This window comes from Pyxicephalus adspersus, chromosome 1 (assembly GCF_032062135.1).
Source record: "Pyxicephalus adspersus chromosome 1, UCB_Pads_2.0, whole genome shotgun sequence".
NCBI lineage: Eukaryota > Metazoa > Chordata > Amphibia > Anura > Pyxicephalidae > Pyxicephalus > Pyxicephalus adspersus.
Window position 1 is genome coordinate 90,691,415 of NC_092858.1, and position 21,295 is coordinate 90,712,709.

The 21,295-nt window shown below is 37.7% G+C and overlaps 1 protein-coding gene across 5 annotated transcripts in view; it reads left to right on the plus strand.

The window, feature by feature from the left end:
- Positions 1–21,295, plus strand: part of COL16A1 (collagen type XVI alpha 1 chain) — a 126,245-nt gene that overhangs the window by 26,717 nt on the left and 78,233 nt on the right. For all 5 annotated transcript variants that reach the window (XM_072418620.1, XM_072418629.1, XM_072418647.1 and 2 more), the window contains exon 8: positions 394–537. In XM_072418620.1, the coding sequence (XP_072274721.1) occupies positions 394–537 (144 nt within the window). The remainder of the gene's footprint in view (positions 1–393; positions 538–21,295) is intronic.

Genomic DNA, 21,295 nt, shown 5'->3' on the forward strand with positions numbered 1-21,295 from the left:
CAGGAATACCCATTCTTTGCCTGATACAGCACTGATCCACTACACTTCCATCTTGCCCAAACCACCCCCGCCTCTGCCGGCTTTGACAGGCTAATATAAATTGGCAAAGAGCACTCATTACCAACAAGAAGCTATTAGCAGCCATTTCAGCCATTAATAATAAACGGATAGCTCTGTCAACTAAGCCAATTGTTATTGCAAACATTCTAGAGTTTCCTATTGACTGTTGGTTGATTTACATTAACTTGCTGAAGCAGTCGGGCATAGTAGAAATTCATCAGGCTGGTCACTGGGTGTAAGGGAGTCTAAACACTTGAAGGCAGTATTGAATATTATGAATGGCTTCAGGAAAATATCACAGTAAATTTACTTTTGTACCCATGCCTTATTCAGTGCAATCCTGAAGCTTCTAAGACAAGACGCAATGTGGAGGGTGTAGAAAATGTGCAGAACACCAACCTGATAGATTGGCCTGCAAAGTCCAAGCAGCAAAGCTACACTCGGTGCTTTTGCCTTGAGGATTCATTGCGCAAAACAGTAAGTGAAGATTCTTCTCCTTATGCACTTTCCTTAGATATGGATGTAAAAGTTGTAGAAAAACACATTTTCTATATAACATCATTGTTTTTCAACTGCATATGAAAAGTCCTATTTGATCAGCACCTAATTAATTACAGCAAGCAGCAGCTTTTAGTGTAAACTAGTAATGAGAAAAATGCTGATGACATAAGGATAGGAGGTGTGTGGAGGGATGGCGCTGTGAGCGGCCCAGAAGGATCCCAATCCATACCATTGCTATCTCTGCCCATTGGAGTCCTTGGGTTTTGTAGGCACTCTTAATACAGATTTTCTGTCTGCATTTAGTTTGCTAAGTATCAGTTTTCAACAGGAACTCTTTAATAAGTTCTCTGTTCTTTATTATTCTTAACACCATGCTTTCCCAATTTCAAAGATAATGTTGCAAGTGGCTTTGGTTCAGATTTAATTAACAAAACAGAAGCAAAATACCTAAGATTTAGGTACATAAGACAACAGAAGCAAAACATATTGTATAGAGTGATTAGCTGTTACACTCAACAGGTGTCGAGTTTTTCTGGTTTCAGAGTGATAAGAATCTAACGTATCCAACACTTTTATAGGCTGCTGTGATCCCCTGAAAATCCCTATCTCATTTTCTTCAATGCTTCCCAGTGCCTTCTAAAATATGTCCTCAGCTGTTGTCCTACTAACAAAAGAAAAATTGCCATTGACTTGTTTCAGCTCCTAACCCCGTCTTAACCTGCTGGGGAAGCTTTGCAACTGAGAATCAGATGTGACAGTAAAACAGTGACTACTCTGTGAATGTATCTAATTCTGTAATCATTAAACATGTGCTGTGCACATTCTATTGCTTGTTGGTGATGTATATCTGTTTATTCATGTTTGATGTTGGCATAAAAATAGATTTTTTTTTGTCTTCTGTACAGGCTTGTGCTATTTTATTCCATAATAATAATAGTGATAATAATACATTGATACCTTTACACTGTTAACATGGGGTTAGGAAACTGTTATGCCTATGCTAGAAATGTAAAGATTGTACTACTGAATGTATATCAGAAATCTATTTTGCTTCTTTAAAAAAGCATCCTCAAAAAGCAATGGATTTTCTATGATCACAATCTGAAGTCTTTAGCAGTTGGCGAGCTGCATTTACGGGTTGACTGACAAGTACTGAAGGGTGAAGACAGGTCTTGTTCATTTGCATGAGTGGAATGGTGGTTCTCCACTGCCATTTTTAATTAATGAAAATTAAAAGTGTACTTCCCCTGCCTATGTCACTGATCTAAACTATATTAGAAAGAAGGATCTGCCCGAAGACTCTGCAGAACCCAAAATTTCCACTAGTGTCTAATTTCTGGTGTTCCACTGTGCTCAGTGGTTTCTCCTGTTTTATGTCAATATAGGACATGGGGTTTGCAGACCAACCACTAAGCACATTACAAACCAAAAACCTAGAACTATAGTTCCTCTTTAAAAAATTTGTTTGGCATCAGTCAGGGCTTTATTGCAGAAAGGAACAGGCAATATATTCTTATGTACCTGATCGCTATACCATCCGTCAAAATTGACTGAGCTGTGCATGCAGCAATCAGGACCACCAATCAGCAATCAAGATGGACAAAAAATCACTTTAGTTTAGTTCTGCTTTAAGTGGCACAAACAAAAATAATGGTGGATATTTATTATGTTCTTTTCCAGGAAACATGTATTCAGAGCTTTCATTTTATTATTAATAATAATATTATTATTAATATGATTATTAATAATAATAAACATGATTTATATAGCGCCAACATTTTACGCAGCGCTGTACATTAAATAGGGGTTGTAAATGACAGACAGATGCAGACAGTGACACAGGAGGAAGAGAGGACCCTGCCCAGAAGAGCTTATAATTTAGGATGTGGGAAAGCAGTATACACTATGGAATGGTGGGTAGTAGTGAGGGTTTAAGAGACAGAAAAAAACGGGTAGGCAAGTTTGAAAAGGTGGGTTTTGAGTGCTTTTTTAAATGAGCACAAAGTAGGAACAAGTCGAATAGGATGAGGAAAACCATTCCAGGGAGTCTGGGCAGCTCTGGAAAAGTCTTGGAGCCATGCATGGGATGAAGTTATGAGTGAGGAAGTCAGTTGTGGGTCATTGGAGGAGCAAAGAGAGCAGCTTTGGGGGTATTTTTCTACCAGGTAAGAGAGGCAAGTGGGATAAGAACTGTGGAGAGATTTGAAAGCAAAACACAGAAGCTTGAATTTAATTCTGAGGTGAAATGGAAGCCAATGAAGAGAACTAAACAGAGAGGCAGCAGAGGAGGAGTGGTGGGAAGGATGGATGAGTCTGGCTGCAGCATTCATAATAGATTGTAGAGGAGAGAGTCCGGTTGATGGAATACCAGGGAGGAAGATGTTACAGTAGTCCAGACTAGAGATGATAAGAGCGTGTACAAGGAGTTTGGTGGTCTCTGTGGATTTTAGAGATGTTGCCCTAGTGGAAGTGACAGGACTAAAGGACCGTCCAACGGTTCTCGCCCGATAATCGGCTCAGGGCCGAGAATCTGGCGTGTGTACAGCGTCAGTTGTCCATCGTCCGAACGACCGTCCTGGCTGATGCACAAATGATAGACGACTAATGATCGTAATGCAAGGAAAGGGGGAGAGGGTGCAGCAGGGTGCCGCTTCGTAGCTCTCCCCCTCCCCTCTGCATAGAGCAGAAGGGTGCTGTATGTACAGCACTCATTCATCCATCGTGCAGTGCTAGTCATTGGAAAGGATCGTAAAAGATCCTTTCCAACGACTATTATTGCACGTGTGTATGTGGCTTTAGAGTCACTGCATGGAAGTATTTGTAAAAGCAATCTTTCCTTTAACTTTCCCTAAACACATTTTAATGAATTACATTTAACTCCCAATAGACAATACTTTTTTGAGACAGAAACTATTTATCAAATAATCTGTAGGAACTTTTTTGTATTGTCTTTTTTGGCAGAAACATTCAATGGTTTCCTTAAAAATAAACTTTGTGTTAGTATAACATTTTGAAGCAAATATCAGTGTTAAATAAAATGAAAGCCAATATTGATTTTAGTTTTGAACAGAGTGTGAAAAAATAAGAACCATCTCCTTGGTTTTCATAGCTGTGTGTGTCTGCAGAGATTTGCCCTCTCACAATATGGAAAATACATTATCATTTACATTAGAGAGACTTCCTTTTTTTTATATTGTCTTCCTGGAGCACAAAGTGAAGACAAATCTCCCAGAAACCAGAAGACAGCAGCACTTAACTATTTCCTGCTTTATCTTCATGAAAAATAGAAATATTTGGGCTATTATAATATTTTTATTAATAAACAGTGCAGTCGCCTAGCACAAATAATCTGTAATATCAGATAAAAATAATAGAAGAATGTACATTTTACATGTCACATGCTTTGTTCCCATATGTAGTTTTGGATGTGTTCTACAGAAAGCTGCCCCTTAGCTCACACATTGAGCTCTGGCTGTCTACCTGTCTTTTACTAGTCTGGCCCATTTGAACCATTTCATTGATGACGTACAACATACCTATGTGTTTGAATGTGAGGCTGACATAATACCTAGCAGCTATGTCTGGGTGAAGTGTAATTTGTTAAATGCTGAGTGTAGCTGCAGGGCACAAGATGCTATTTCATGAACTGTGTATTTTCTGGTATTTTAAAATTCCATTAAACTCACAAAGGTTTGTTCTCACTAGAGCAACATGCTAAAATGTGTTTTGAAAATATAGTCTTTATTCTACATTGGTGCATTAACAGCTAGCTTCAAATTCAAGTCAATTGAATAAAAACCATCAAGATCTCACAGAGGTATATTTAAAATGCATGGAAATCTAAGTTAAATCACATGCAAAACTGCCCTAAAGGTAGTGTGCAGTGGAAAAGAATGTTAACAGACTTGCTGTGTGATGTCTCAGTTAAGTAATTTTCTGCATAAGGTTTTGGGTACATTGAACTTTTCTTGGGACCATTTTGGTGTTGTTGTCTGTTTAATGCTACAGTTTTCCACATGCTCACTGTAATAAAATAATTAAGGTTAAAGCAACTCTTTACAGAAACCGTTGCCAAATATGAACTATTCAGGTTATAAATATTCACCAATGCTTAATCCAGGAATGGGTCTATACTCAGAGATTCAGTTAGGGAATTCATACACAGTGGATGAACAATCTAATGACAAGTTATAGAGTTCAGAGTTGGGGATATTTCATCGTACAACATAATTGCATTTACCACACTGACAATTATTTTATAATGACAACAAACTAAGACAAACATTTTCTACTCTACTAGTTTGATGACCAATATTGGCCAGTAAATACAGCTCCTCACCAGCAGTTATTAGATTTTGTAAGACATTGCTGGATGACTACCCACGGTGTATGGATCCTGCAATTTGGCCTCTTGTACAGTATAGAGGAGAAGCGTGGATGTCTATGACAACCTGCACATGACAGACACCTCTTTTCTGCTGCATTTGTCAGCAACCTGGGGAGTGGTTAGAAATTGCTAAACTGTTCATTTTTTCAATAAAAAATGCATGCACAGCACAGTTCAGTTTGCTTAGGATGCATATTTTGGAGAAATGACAACTTGATTTGAACGATTCTTGTACTACATTAGGAAAGTAACGTTATGTTTACACGCTTGGGAAGCTCTATGCTTAGGTTAAGTTTAAGAATTTAGATTTTAAAGTAAAACTAAAGTCAGCATTGTGATGCTATACCTGTGACCCATTGTGGTAGGTGGGCTTTTGCCATAATGTGTAAAGATTGCTGTGCTTGATTGCACATTATGGCATTAGCCTACTCAACATGGTAGCTGACAATTATGGCACACTTCATATTACTAATATTATAATACTTTATTTCTAAAGCACCACATATTAATTACACAGCACTGCACAATGGCACAGAAGGTGAGGACCCACAAAGTTTTTAATGCAAAGCACAGTGCCTTGAATTTGATTCTTAGGTGAAATGGAAGTGAGTTTCAGGCAATATAAAGTCAGGGTTGGATAGGTCAGGTCCAAGGACTGACCCTTGAGGGACACCAACATTGGGAAGAGTAGGACAATAGGAGTTACCATTGAAATAAAATTGAAAGGAGCAGTCAGATAAACAAATAGAGAATTGTCATTGAAACTAATAGAATTCATGATCTAGAGTAGAAGAAGGTGACTGACAGTGTCAAATGCAATGGAAAGGTCTAGAACAAGGAAAGAAAAGCTGCATTGTGACTTTGCTCAGAGGAGGTCAATGGTCACTTTTGTAAGTCATTTTACTGAAATGGGAAGGCCAAGTCCCAAATTAAGGAAGATTGAATAGGGAGTTAGAGTCTTTTATAGAAAAGGTGCTGTAAAAATGTTAGAGACACGTGGGATAAAGGAGATTGGGCAGTAACTAGAAAGAAGGGAGGGTTTCTTCAGAAATGCAATTGTAGTACAATTTCATGTTTGAAGGCTGTGGGAAAGATACTTGCGGAAAAAGAAAGGTTGAAAAATTCAGTCTGTTCAGGTGCCAGAGTAGAGAAGTGGGCACAGAGTAGATCCGAGGGGATTGGGTTGAGTGGTCAGGTAATGAATGAAAAGGACGAGAGAAGGGAGGTAACCTCATCTAGAGTAACAAGGCTAAAAGCGTTAGGGAGGGTTTACAGGTGGATGGTAGTAATGCTGTGGTGAGATGAGACATCAGTTCTGATTTTGATAATTGTATCTTAAGTAGGTGGCTATGTTTTGGGTGGTGAAGGCAGTTTATAAGTTAGAAGTGTGGGGTTTAGGAGGGTGTCAATTGTGGAAAAGAGATAGCGTTTGTTGGATGTTTGTGAAGATCTTACAGCAGAGAAGTAATTTTGCTTGGTAGCAGTAAGTAAGTGCAGTGGTAAAGTGTTGTAGCTTGACTTTGTAATCAGGAAAGCTATTCAGGGCGGAATTTCTCTACTTGTGTTGTGCTGCTAGTCCAGTGTGATTATTGTGCCACCGCTGGGAATTAGCTGGACAGTTTAGCAGAAGGTGGCGGGGGAGAATTTGTCCAGAAACAAAGATAAAGTGTGTTTATACTAAGTGGCAGCTTAATCTGGAGATTAAATTGGAGTTGGTGAAGTGAGGTAGTTTGTGAATAAAGTCTGGTCCAGGATTTGTGGTTTTTGTGCCATCACCTTATTTTGAGAGGGGGCAGAGGAGGGCAATATGTAAACAAGTTGAAGGCAAGAAAGTCTTGTTCAGAAAGAGGGAATGCTGAGTTGTCAGGGTGGGTGAAAAGACAAGATCCAGTGTGTTTCCAGCAATGTCTGTGGGGCTATTCATGAGGGTCTTTCAGAAGCCATCTTGATTGACTGGTCTGGGATGACATAACTCCCACACATGACCACGTAATTTAAATAGTTTAAAAATCTTATTTGGTTAAAAAATGTTTATGCCATGAAGTTCAATGACTATCAATAAACAAAAAAATAAGAAAATGTACCTTTGATATCTTAGGGATATAATACTTGTTTTTTTAATATATCATTTTATTCTAAACACGGTTAAATTGCAAGTCACAAGTGCTGTATTCAGCTCAGATGTGCCCTGAGCTACATGTTTGAAGGTGCAGATAAATATCCAGATCCCTAATCTTAGTCAATATCTAGCCAGTACAAGAGTGGAATGTAAAGTGCCACAGTCTGCAAATAATAAAAGACTTCTAAAATAAGGAAAGTCTTGTTCATCCTATGCAAACAATTTGTTTTGTGATGGGCATTTAATATATCAATAGACTATTTGGATTTATGAATCGTTATTCCGTACTGAATTTAATATTTGAATAACTTTGATACAATATAGATAGTGACTTACTAGGACAGTACTTGACATTCCTGTATTTATGTATTTATTGGCAAAATGCGTTCTTTGTTTTTTGTATGGAGTAGGGTAGGGTTCAAACCAAATGTATGTTTTCTGCCCCCCATGTCCTATTTGGGCAATTCCCATTGCTTCCCATCCCACAAATACAATAAAGTAAATTCATATAAAATAAGGGAAAGTGTCCTTTAGTTGTCACTAGGACAAGTACCTCCATATAAGGATTTCCCCTCTATTTCTGTTCTGACCACAATTTATATTTCCAGGCACTTTCAGGCTCACCAAGGACAGACAGAAGTAAACACCCCGAGTTATTTTTCCCAAAAGTCCCCAGTGGAAGCTTGTGGCTTTTCGAACAATCAAAGTCAAAATATATTATATATGTTTTCAAAGTTAGCTGCCAATTTTAAAGTTAATTGAAAAGCCCTTGAACATGGTGCTGCCACCAATATTGCTGGAGAAAAGGGAGGGGAGCAGGGGGACCTGTGAGAACATATTTTAAATGTAAAAAAAACAAGTATTTTTCCATACATTTAAGTTAAATTATAAGTGGGAAAATACTTTTCATGTTTTAAAGCTGGCAGGGTGTTCGGGGCTTGGAGAGGAGCCTGTACATCCATGCAAGAACTGAAGGTAGGGCTGAAATTCAGCATTAAATTGCCCAAAAAACATACTGACGTATATCTTTTTGTTTAAGTATTACTACTCCAGACCTAATAGAAATGTATGCTCCCCATTCCACTATAATAAAATAAGTTACTGAGTGTTACTGAAGTATATTTGTTCCCCTGAGATATGTCACGGTAGGCTCCTTACTATGCTCCATTTAATTAACGCAACTTGTAATAAAGAGGTAATTAAGTTGCGAGTAAAGCCTTGAGCACTTCTATCAGCAAAACAAAGGACATACCAAAACAAAGTTAAGCATTTATTAACTGGAAGTAATTCTGTGTTTAGATTTGTTTAAATTGCTTACACACGCCATAAGCTTTTCTTTAGTACAAATAAAAATATTTATTAAGCTTTTTAGCTTTAAATCCTTTTCTGTTTTATTTGTCTTATGTTTCTGCAAAATTTAGATTAATCCAATCCAAGTTTTTTTTCTTTTGAGATGCAATCATCAGTTAACATAATAACTTCAAAAGAGAACAAAATATTTTAAAAGTTAATGTTTAATCTGCTTATATTTTGCCTTCCAAAGTTCTTCCGTTCTCGCCTCATCAAAATGCTAATGATATTTTTAAATAAAACCTTTTCATTTTTATTGCAAACTTATTATGGGCTCAGTGATTTCATCATTGTGTTTTACTGTACAATGCAAGTAGATTGTGAATGGGGGGGAGGAGTTAGCAGGGTGCTGTACATTGCATCCTGGAAACTTCACAGCACCCTGCCTCATGCTGATGGCCCTAAACAGCACCCACATTTGGTGCTAAAGCCCTGTACAGACGTCCAATTGAGAATAGCTTTCAGTGTCAGAAACAAACAAGAGCTTTGCACACAATGTCGTTCTGTTTTATGTCGAGGGAAGGGGTAGGATGGGAGAGCAACACCCCACTGTGCTCCCCTCTATAGGCTTAAAAATGGGTTGTTCTACACCAAGGGTCGGCAAAGTTTTATGGCCACTAGGCCATTTATGGGGTGGGCGGGAGCACACTAGGCTGGACCTGCCTTAATGGCTCCGCCCACAACCAGGGAACGCACCCTGAAATAAAATCACTCTCCTCTGTATGCATTGTGGAGGAGAGGAATTTACCTTCAGGGAGCTTTCCCTAATGATATTCCACCGCTGCAGGTAAATAGGGGAGCAGCTGCAAGGGGGAGGCACCGGAGCTTCGGCGGCTCCGGCTCAGGTAGTTCCTAACGCCCCCTGGCCGATCCGTCGGCAACCTGTGGTTCAAGGGCTGCGTTTTGCCGGCCTGCATTAGGTCGGATCGGCCAGGGGGCGTTAGGCCGGAACAAACTACCGGGTAGGCCATATCTGGCCTAAAGGCCAGAGTATGCCGACCCCTGTTCTACACCATGGTGAGTTGATGAATGGCATCAGAAAGGCAGTTTCAGGTTCACATGACTGGATTATTGAAGTGAATATTCATAACATTTACATTTTGTACAAATTAGGATTAGTTCAGATAGTTTAGCCAACAACCTCTGCAAGCAAGAAGTGTATCTTGCACATATCCTGAGCAAATATGGCCACCCCCTACATACTGAGATTATTGTCATCCATCTGACTTTGCAGCTGTGTGACTGCCTAGACAAAAGTTTTATAAAATCACAATTTGCTTCCTTTGGTTTGTTAATCATGAGTCAAATGCTGATCACTCAAAAAATTCAAAGATGAGGGCTTATAAATCTAGTAAAATCTTTCAGCTGACAATATTGTTGTAATTTAGAATAAAGTCTTTCTAGATTAAAATGATATCACCTCTTTAGGAGCCAATTCTGTTCTTTTGAGTATACTGAAAATAGCACTGGATGATAAATACATGTTTTAAATTAGACAGCAGCATCTGATAACAATTTCATTAGTTAAAACTGTTTGCAGATGTATTTTTCTGATCGAATAGAGCATTCTAAATGAAGGGGTTAAGCTACAAAATAAATTGCTTATAGTGCTGTGTGATGTTCTGCCTACTCTATGACTACTTAAAAAAAGGCCACGTGTATGGAATATAGTGTGTGGGATCGACAGCAGCCTTGGAAGCCTTGCATAAATATTTGTTGGAAAGCAACGGATAATGGGAAAATGAAAAAAGGAGGGAGTGAGGAAGTGGGAGATATAAAACTTGTGGCTTCCAAAAAAATTTAAGGCAAACCTCAATGCCATTTGTGGTAAGTGCTGGAGAGAAATCATCGACTCCCGGCTCTAACTCTGCTGACTAAGCAAGATTAATTTATCTCCAGCATTCAGGAGAGCAGTTTAACTGGATGGCTGTGGGGAAGAAAAGAACTGAGCTGAGAAGGATGACTGAATATTTCCTGGCTGTTCTATACAAATAGAAATTTAAGACAATAAAACACTGTTGGATCTAATGCTTAGGTAAGATGTGAGTGACAATAAAAAAGTGTTTAATCCTCGCCCACATTGGCAGTTTCTTACGTTGCTACTTACAAAATAAGATTTTCCAGGGGTTGGTATTCCATTTATGGTGATTCTACAGTTTTTTTTTCTTGTTCCAAGCATCTCATGCTGCTACAATCCATAGGTCATTCTCATTCATAGAACAGCCTTCATTGTCATGCCTTCTTGTATTTTTTGGATTTGATTTCAGGTACGCAAATGCTAGTGAATCCTAACAACAAATTACTAACCAGCTTTAAAGCTTCAGGCTGCCTTTCATGTTAAGCTATATTGCATAAAGGCTGTGTTCATTAATACAGAAAAATGGATGTGACTCTCTTTAATAACACAGTTCACTACAATGTGCTTTATGTGTGTTGCCGGTCTGTTGCCTGTTATTGTAATGGTGCTTTGGAGTGCCAGTGAAAATGAGTGGCATCAGATTGTGGTTCATGCATGATGTTAATGGGCTCTTAAAGCGGAAGAAAAAAAAATTCCTTTATTTCTGCAGATTTGTCCATCCCCCTGGAGGTTTCCTGGGTTGGCTTCTGTGCTATTCAGTTACCCACCTTTGTCAACGTATGGAGGAAATGCCACGCACCACCATCTTCTTATCTTCCAGTTTCTGCCTACGTCACCCAATCTCACACTGCACAGGAGCGAGATTGGGTGACGTAGCCTGTTGTAAATGGGAAATGTTTAAAAATGGTATTTGTGTAAAAAAACTGGATTTAAGAATAGCAGACATTTGGGAATGTGTATTTCTTCACCAAGATTTTTGCAGTGGCAATTGTTTTCTAAAAATTTACATTTTTTATATTTATATGGAAATAAATATTTATCTGCATCCACTGAAGGTGTTTGGAAAAGTTACAAATTATTTTGTCATGCATCTAGTATTTTCATATGTAGTTTAGTCAATCCTAAATTAATGTTAAGAAATAATTACTTTCTGCCAGAGCTGTTTTCTACAGTTGAAGAAGGTGAGCTGTATTGTGGGTTTGGGATTTCAGCCCAGTACTTTCCTTTTAGGACTAGCATTTTCATAGTGTGCTTTAATGAATCTGTGTATTGTTTTTGGATTGTTGAACATGTCTTGAGATCCTAATACAGGAATTGGGCATGTGTGGCATTCCTTTACTCCATGGTGCATGGTGGTGAATCTGTTAAAGAATATCCAATGATTGTCTGTGTTATGGTTCTAACAATATCCTTGTCTTGCATAATTAAACCATAAAAAAAATGATATATATATATATTTTTGCATTTCTTGTAAGCTGCAATAGAAACAATCTTTTCTGCTGAAACAGTGTTCTTTTCTTGAGGAAAGTGCCTTATATTTCTTCTCTACATGCTGTGCGTAGCTTTTAGTTGCAGTTACAGCAGTGACGATATAAAACACCTCATGTACAGCAAATTTAAAGCAACAAGACATTTTGTTTACTACCCATACGGTGTTCAAATTAGTTTTACATATTTAGGCATGTGCCATTTGAAGTTCTTTAAAAAATTTTACTTTGCAGCAGGTTACTTACAGAAACATATTGGAGATTTCTACATGTCACGCTTGGCTCTGGGGATGGGGGGGGTTATGGATTGCACTATAGTAATTTAAGCCCTAAGAATGGTTAAAGTGCAGAATCTAAGCAGCAGGTTGATCTTCTCCAGAGCCTCTAGTGGTGAGTTATTGCCCTGCAGGCTGCTGCCAGGTTGCCGTTCTTGGGCACACCAGGGTGGGCAGAACAGAATGTGGTAACGATGCACTAAACAGAAGAATAGTCAAAGAAGGCTGCGGTCGACGCAGGAAGTAAAAAAGAGAACAAAGCCAGTGGTCAAGAATCAGAAATCCAGGAAATAGACACCGGTGACATGGAGGGCGCCAGAGACACAGGGGAATGCAGGAGACATGGGAGATACTGTGGTCACCAAAGACACAGAGGGACACTGGATCAGCTCAAGGGAACAGGCAGGGAAAAAATTGACTTGGAGACAACAGGTAAGCACAGGAGCTGGACTGGGAAAGCACTCAATTATCAGACATGTGTAGAGGAAACGCTCAACAGAACTAAGAGGCTTGGCATTAGTGGAGACATGTTGCATGAACGTTGAGAGCTTTGTCTGAGCCAGCTAAATAGCCAAAGGCAATTAGGAGACTATCTCTTTACTATCTGGTGGGTGGCGGGGGGGCAATACTGATATATAGAATAGCGGGTGTGCCCGGGCTTAGAACTACCTACATGCTCAGCAGAGTGGTACCAGGCAGAAGATGGAACTAGGTCTAGCCAGTTGCTGATTGACAAATTTTTGACAAGTCTTATGAATCAGCTTATCTATTGCAAATCGTTTTAATTCACTGTAGTGCAAGCAGACGCAGCATACATGAGAGTGACAACTCTGCTCTGAATTCAGGAGCAGTGCTGTATCGTTGTTACATCATCACAGGAAGCTACAATTAGGTGGACTTGCCAGTGTCTTGGTGGACAGGTATTTGTAGGACCTTGCAGGAGTACAGAGAAAACTGTAAGAGTAGGTGTAGAGGCCACAGTTCTTCTTTAAAATATATTTGCAGTCTCAGCAAGAAGATAAAGGGGATGAGATTTTGACTCCCAAGGTATCTTTCATTCTTCCTTCTCAATGTTTGAAAACACCCTCCATGTTTCCTATTATTAGTCTCTAATACTGTTTAGTCATAGTTTTGTAATTTTCCTGTATCTAAACAAATTAGATGAACACAGGGTTAGTGTACTGCCTCCAGGCCATGTAAATAGAATGAGACCTTTAGGAGCTGAATGGCTGCAACTGAGTTTGCTATAGGTTGACATAGAGTTCACTATAAAAAATGTCTTTTCTTCTGCTACAGCAATGATGATAAAGTGGAAAGAAAGTCCAATACATATAGACAGTCTCAACCACACCACCTGCAAGGGTAAATTGGTTTTACACCTTCTTCTTCCTGCATTCAAATATTGCTAATAATGCACCTTGAAATATAAGGGCAGAAAACAGCAGTGTATGCCCCGTCATCAGCTTATCTGCCCACAACTCAATACCTTTGCACATTAAAAGAAGTAGGTTATTCAGCCATATTAGTACTATAGTATATTATATAATGGCAATCTATATACTATAATAAGACCAATTTTTCTTACTCACACACAGTTTCCAAAATACCTGTCAAGAGAGAAATAAAGAACCTGCCACCACTTTTAAAAACGACGGTTGTATGGCTATGTTGGCCTAAATACATAGAGTCATTCTGACTCCAAGCTAACATTGAGCAATTGAAAGTGTTATTCCTTTATTTGTTTTAGTTCAGTGACTCAGAAACATTAAAAGTCAAAGCAGCAGCATGATGGAGGGGAGCATTGACAGATTTTACAACCTACATATTTTCTATGACAGGTTTGCTTTTTATAGAAAGAAATCCAAAATATACAGTAATATTTGATGCACTCTTGTAGACCCTAAAGCAATACCCTTTTCTTTGTAATATATATATATATATATATATATATATATATATATATATATATATATTGTATTTTAATAAAGTTGTGCCCTTTTAAATAAACAAAATGTAAAAAAATGCTTGTTTATGGTCATATGAAAAGGCACTTTTTAGCATCTTTATCATCTTGGTGAGGTTTCTCAGGATATTTAAAGATGTGGAGCCAAGTAAAGAGACATTAAAGCTGTGATATAAAGATGACCTGTTTTAGTGAATGCTTTATTGCAGAACAAAGATCAACTACATGCATGGGAACATAGGATAGAGGTCACTAACAGGCTCCAGTAATATAACCAACAATCTGACATATTGCTATGTAACTTAATGGACATTTTTTCATTGATGTTTCATATATAGTACAAAAGAGAACTGTTATTTTAATACCATTTTGACCCAGCATTCACACAGATACAAATTTAAAAGCTGAACTTAAAGTACAGGTACACTTTTGTGTATATGTTCTTCGTTCTCTTTAGATAGTAATCAAAACCTCAGGTCAGAGCTCAGATGCAATGTGGCCCCTATTTACACTGCCCAACTATTGGCTGGGGTTAGTGGTGTTTAGTTTCAATTTTCTAGGGTGCAGGCTCAACACTATATCCTATAGCAGCCTTTTTCTACACTTTAATCATGGGTAACCCTTGAAATAAATTTCAGATCTTCGTGGAACTCCTGTTATAATTACCATATGCACAGCTCACAGAAAATGAGTGTGGTGGTCAGAAGGAAGAATGCCTCTAGTATTGTTGGCCATTGGGTAGAATGTCACTTTTACAGATAGCTAAAAAGATCATTGGTGTCACTTTACCTGCAAATTGATCATTGCTCAAGGAACCTTTAGCAACCTCTGGAGGAACCCTGGTTGAGAAACACTGGGTTAATCTATAAATCTAGTAATATAAATACATATTATATTATATTATTATAATTACATGAATGTAAATGCTGCAAACATAAATGAAGTTACAGTACACAGTGCCTCTAAACCTCATAGGTTGCAAAAAGTACATTTTTTGTAGCACATTCCCAGCTAAGTGTTCTTGAATATTTGCATTTTGCTTAAATGTCTTTATCTTCTTAGTCAGCTAAAGAGTTCTTTAAAAATGGGTTGGACAGGAAAAGTAATTATTCCTCCTTGTACTGCAGATCTTGTAGACCCCACAATTGTACTATGTAATGTTAAATTGTGGGTTAAAGATATGTCAACATTTCTTTCTTTCTGCAACAATCATTTTCTTATTTTACTTGAGTAAATGTCTTTATGCTTATTGCGCATTCACTATGTGATTCCTAAAAAGAAAATGGAAACATCAAATGATTTTCTGTTTATTGTACTTTACTGCAATGTAATACTTTTTTTCCTATAAAAATGCTTCTTTTAGCAAGAAAAGTGCACCATTTTATGGCATTTTAGACACAACCCAAAATTTTTGCTTCCTATAACCATCATTTTCATAGCATGCCTTGATGAATGCATTTGATCACTTTATTCAAGCAATGCATGAAGTAAAAAGACAGATAAATTAGGCTTTTTGCAGCATTCAATGGAATGTTAACCAAGGCATTATTAAGCCATATCCTGCAGTCATCTCTATTCATTTATTTACTTACTTTTGTAGGTACTATTGCTGCTACTGTTTCCATAAATATATATATAAGAGGATCAATAAATAATGTCTAAAGTCCAGTGTCCTAAAGTGATCACTGCAATTAACAAAATTTTGTACACTACCCTGAGATGTCTGTTTTCTAATATTAGCTGAATCTTGTGATTGTGCATTTTTTTAAGGGTGTTAAATCAATTGGCTCATTAGGAATAGGCATGAAAAGATCCGCCATTTATTTACTCATTTATACATATTGTAGATGGAAAGTGTTTACCAAATCACATTTTTTTTCTTTTAAATAAGGAAACATGGATTGGGGCTGTTACTTTGAGTCCACTAGACTATATATTCTGTGGTAGCTCATGGAGCAACAGAATGGCAGGTTTGAAAATAACACCTTACAAGTCAATCTGCAATGGAATAATCAGGCAAAATTACATTTCTTTTGTAATGCAATGCTAGTTGTGTGGCGATCTCTGCCTCCCCTACTTATGTTATTGACCCCAAACAGCCTGCAGCTAAAGTTTGTAAAGTTTGATTTAAAGTCAGAAATCTGACTGCTAATCTGTACATGTTGTTATTGGTCAGTGGATAGGAAAGTATTGAACCAATCAAACTATATTGGGAAGTGGGAAGTCTATAAAAATAGGTTTTGTTAGTACAGTGGTAGTAACGTGGACCTGTACTGAGATTGTCAAATAGTTATCTGCATGCTTGTTTCTGGTATGTCATTGAAACTTCTTCCTGGATTAGCTTTACATCCAGGAAATTAGCACTTTTTTCAATGAGTTCCACAATGGAAGCTTGCCTTATTACTTAGTGTCAGGTCCAATTTAAGTAACATGTATTAATGCATTTTATATATTTTACAAAATCCTACATTTTTGTTGCAGTAATGCATGTTAAATTGCACATTTTACTGTTTGTTACCTTAACAGTAGAATGGCAGCTCAAAGCACTATTTCTGTATGTTGGAAAGCAACTCAATGCACATGCATGCTGTTTGGTTTGCTGCTTAAATAATAGGAATCATGTCCAATCTTTGGAATTCTGCCATAGATTGTCAGCCTTACTCATAATTAATGGGTTGCCTTAATGGAACATGTGCTAATGCACTGCCTTGATAAATTTAAAGGGGAACTAAAACTGCCAACAGGACACATCAAAATAACTAAGGACATTATTTTTAAATTTTTCCCTCATGAATAAGACAGTCCCCTATATAAATGAAGAGTTATAATTCCATGTAAATCATCAATATATGGTAGGATAAAGCAAGGAGAATAATCTGTATAGATGCAACATATTGTTCTTTGCTGAAATGCCATTTAATCCTTTATTTACTTTTCACGTTTCTAAGCTATTTGTATCTGACAGTCTGCATTGCCTTTCTTTACCTAACTGATAGCTTCATCTGCTAGGAAACAGCAAGCAACCTGCAGTGTTTGATTATTAGAGGTTTTTTCCTTCTGCTCTCTGTCTACAACACCCATACATAAGTGGTATGAACATATTGACAGGTGGAGCTGTATTATTCTCTGCTTATTAAAGATGTATGAAAAAGAACAGGCCTTGATCAGATGTGGTAGAACATTTAACTACAAAAATCGGCAAATGGGTACAGAAAGGCCATCCATGGTAGTGAATATAGAATGATATATCATTTTATTAGTGTCTAACATCTGCTCTGGCGTTATGTGAATCTGTTTCTCCCCATGACTTCTAGAATTGAAGCAATACTTTGGAAAAGTCTGCAGTGAAGCAGAGAAGCGAGTCTGTCCATTATGTCCAGATACTGGAATGAATGGAAGCCAGAGAGATACGAAGAGCAATCAGTGCATGACTGCTCCTCGTTCCCCTGCTTTCCATTCAGTCAGTTTGCCAGGCCGCAGGAGAGACATCCTAAAACAATGATACAAACTGGCCAGTATTATACACAGCAGGCTTAATTTTCCTAATTAACTTTAGTTCCAAGGGTTGCAGGATAGTCATAGCTATTTGCATCCAGTGCTGGAATTGGTAAATGTGTATGTCTACATATTCATTTATTTCAAGGTTTTATTCCTCATTAAAACAGAATTAAACCACCAGTAAAAATGGGAAATTTTGGGACAGTGGTTTTGCCTATTTGCATATTTCCAATATAACAGATTGACCCAGTAAAACAATTTTCTCTAGCACTGTGGATAATAATACTCCCCTTCTTTTGGGTTCGTCCCTGAGTTTTTGGCCCCTTGATTGGCTGGGGTAACTCCATAGGTGTTTAGTGCTATGAGGAAGTAATTGTGCTACAAGGAATGCTGCAAATGTGCTTATTGTACTGTAACAAGGAAAAGATGACTTTAGTTATTCAGTTCTTACATACATGCAACAGTTAAGCTTTGTGTATATTGCCATTAAAATCTACCTTAAAGCCCACAGCTTATTAGTCAAGAAAATGCATTGATGAAGTGTATCTAAAGCCTTTTGTTTTTTTGATGAGTTATTAGATTTCTGAGATTTTTTTTGATCTCTTGACACATGAGCAAAGTAGTGGGAAAACTGAAATGATACAGTGGTCATTTGAACATGAACTAGGAGGAAAGTTTTCAGGATCTATTGACTGTCGTTTCTCTTTCCTTCTTAGTTATCGCTCATTTTTGTCTGATATATAGACCACTATAAAATCATTGTTATTGTATTAGAAGTGTTACACTGAAATAAACTTTTTAGCCAACTTTTACATTATTGTATTTCTATATTGTATAGTACTTGTTACTATATATACCCAGCATAAGGGAAAATATTGGTGATATAAGTAACCTGTGGGTTTAACTTATCATTAAGTCATTTATATTCAGTTTATCATAATTTATCATAGTCTGTGTTGCAGAGGGTGAATCTCTTACCTATATACATTGTGCTATAAGGTGTCCCCTATTCTCCCCTCTGTATGTACAGTATCTACAGCCAAAATGTTTATATATAGAGTAGGAGAGAGTTAATCCCACTGTCAATGTGCTGTTAGTGTTGCAATACAAAGTAGGAGGGTTATTCCCTTCTTAGACAGTAGCCACAGGAACAGGTGTTCCCACTGGAAGATTTATCCTTGTTTCACCCACTTCATCGAAAAACCAAAAAATGTTTTCACTATAATTGATACCTTTTAGAAATGTTAGATATAATAAATATTTTATACAATATTATCTACTATTTATAGTCTCCTTTCTGATGTTTACAAAATGTCCAATTATTGTTTATGTATAGATTTATAAACACCTAGGTGCTATGTGGACTCTTATAAAGCATTTGCTGTATACTTGGAAAATGGTATAGGCATCGCAGAATGTGCCTGTCTAGAGAAGGTACTACAAAATATTTGCTATATGCTATTGTGAACATTACTGGATACCTAAAACGTATTGCAGAGGCATTCCGGAAACCAGTTTGCATTTCAGGGACCTATGACTAGGGATGAGCCAGAATGCCTCTGACATTCTAGCAAACATTTTTCCAAACTTCCGATGGGTCCACGAAATTTTGGCGAACCGATTTCACGCATTCCATTGAAGTCCAGGGTGCAGGTTCTCACGCTCCCTGGGTTGGTAAGTACAGCCTGGGGAGTGTGGGAACCTGTGGTCACAGCTGATTGGAGGCACGCGAGTGCTTCCAATCAGTTGTGACTACAGGCGAACTTCAGATGAACTCTCAATTTGCCAGTTTCGACTCCACATGAACTCTCAATGTAGTTTCTCCATTGAGAGTTCATCTGAGTTCAGTTCCCAAGGTCACCAGGCTTATAAGTACAGCCCGATGACCATGGGAAATGCGGTGACAGCTGATTGGAGGAACACGAGAAAACAAAGGGAGGGAATAAATAGAGTTTATAAAATAAGGGGTAAAGGAGGGTGAGGTCAGAAATTTGCCAGTTAAAAGGAGAAGAGTTTCCCACCCTCCCTCCCTGTGGTTTACAACGGCTTGGGAGGTTTAGGGTAAGGTGGTGTGAGGTTCTCAAGGACAGGGGGTTGTGTAGATGGTTGTCAAAGTGATGGAGTGTGGAGAGCCATCTTTGGTATGGGGTCTCCAAAAAAGTGACGTTAACTTCGGTGTGGAGATGCGGGATTGATATCGTTCCGGAGGCTGTACAGTGGCGCCTGGGAGCCTGATGAATATATATAAATTTAAACGCAGATCCAGTGTCAATAGGAGTGAAGGAGTTAATACCTGTCGAGGACCTGCCACCTAAGAAGGAAAATGTTATAGTGGATTAAGTTTAAAGGAATGGTTATATTGTCATTTGTAATGTTTTTGAGAAATTTAAAGTAAAAATGTTAATTAATAAAGGGCCATAGGGCCATGTTCACGATACCCGCAGGTGTCAGTGTGCTATTGTATGATGATCGGGGTGGGAAATGAGGATGAGATAGTGTAGGTAGGAAAAGGCTCTGGCAAACGTCAGTCAAGTAAAAAAACAGTTTGAGATTATTTAAATCTGCCTTTTATTGTTGGCTCCAAGGTAATTCTAAGCATGATTTTTTTCTTTAAATGCAGCCACTGAGGTCAGTAGGGTTTTATTAAAGCTTATTTATTGCTTTTTAAAATGTGTATATAGTTGAATCACCACAGCATTGCAGTAGATTAATTTTCTTCCTTGCTGGACTACAGAGGAGGCAGCATGGTGAAAGGCGCATGTTTTTCAGAAATCCAATGAGAATGTTAATAACGCAGCTAGTAATGGTGACATACAATACAAAAAAGAATTCATACAGTTGTAAATATACATATATACATTTATATATAATATTAAACATGTTTTTGTCTTGTGTATTATTGTATATTTTATTACTTAATATATGCTATATATGCTTGCACCCAGTCTTAGTTTTACTTGCTATAAAATGTCTCCATTAGAAGGTGGCTTGGGGACTGACAAAACCAGGTACAACAAATATTTTCACAATACAATTTTCATAACTTCTACATTAATGTTTCAGCAGTATGAATATTTTACTCTCAAATGTTCTGCTGATATCTAAATTTTTGATTTTCAAAATCAAGTGTATACACGGCTGTCTGTAGAGAAAAATCTAAAACTGATATAACTAGACCCAAACATCATGTCTCGCTATTTTTATTAGTATTGTTTTTATTCATAGCTAACTAATGCAGCTGCATGGGTTTCCAGGGAACCTGGTATGGAGACACATTTTAGTTTTTATTGGTAACACTCCTAATTGCTTCTATTGTGCATGAGAGAAGCATTGGTAAATGTGCTGGGTTCCTTAATGTTTCATAAGCTATAAAATTATGGAGGTATAAAGTGAGGGTCACAGAATATCCCTATGACATGGGTATGGTATGGTTTCTATCTAACACATAAATCAGGGGTGTCAAACTCCGGCTCGCACTGTAATTATATTTGGCCCGCAAGAAAATACCAAATGTTTACCAGAGCTGGCCAGTTGATAGACAGTGCATGCACCACTAAAACTACAAATCCCAGAATGCTCTGCTGGTGCGTCAATTAGGACCCACAAGCGCCCCCTCCTTTGTTGACAGTCATTAGCGAACGTCCTCAACTGTAGATATTTTTTCAATATCAAGGTCCGCGACTTTGTCCAAATTTTTCATTTTTGCCCACTGTGTATTTGAGTTTGACACCCCTGTCATAAATGCTGCATTTCCTAGGTGTTGAAGTATGACAATTTTAAAAGCACTTCTGTGTAAT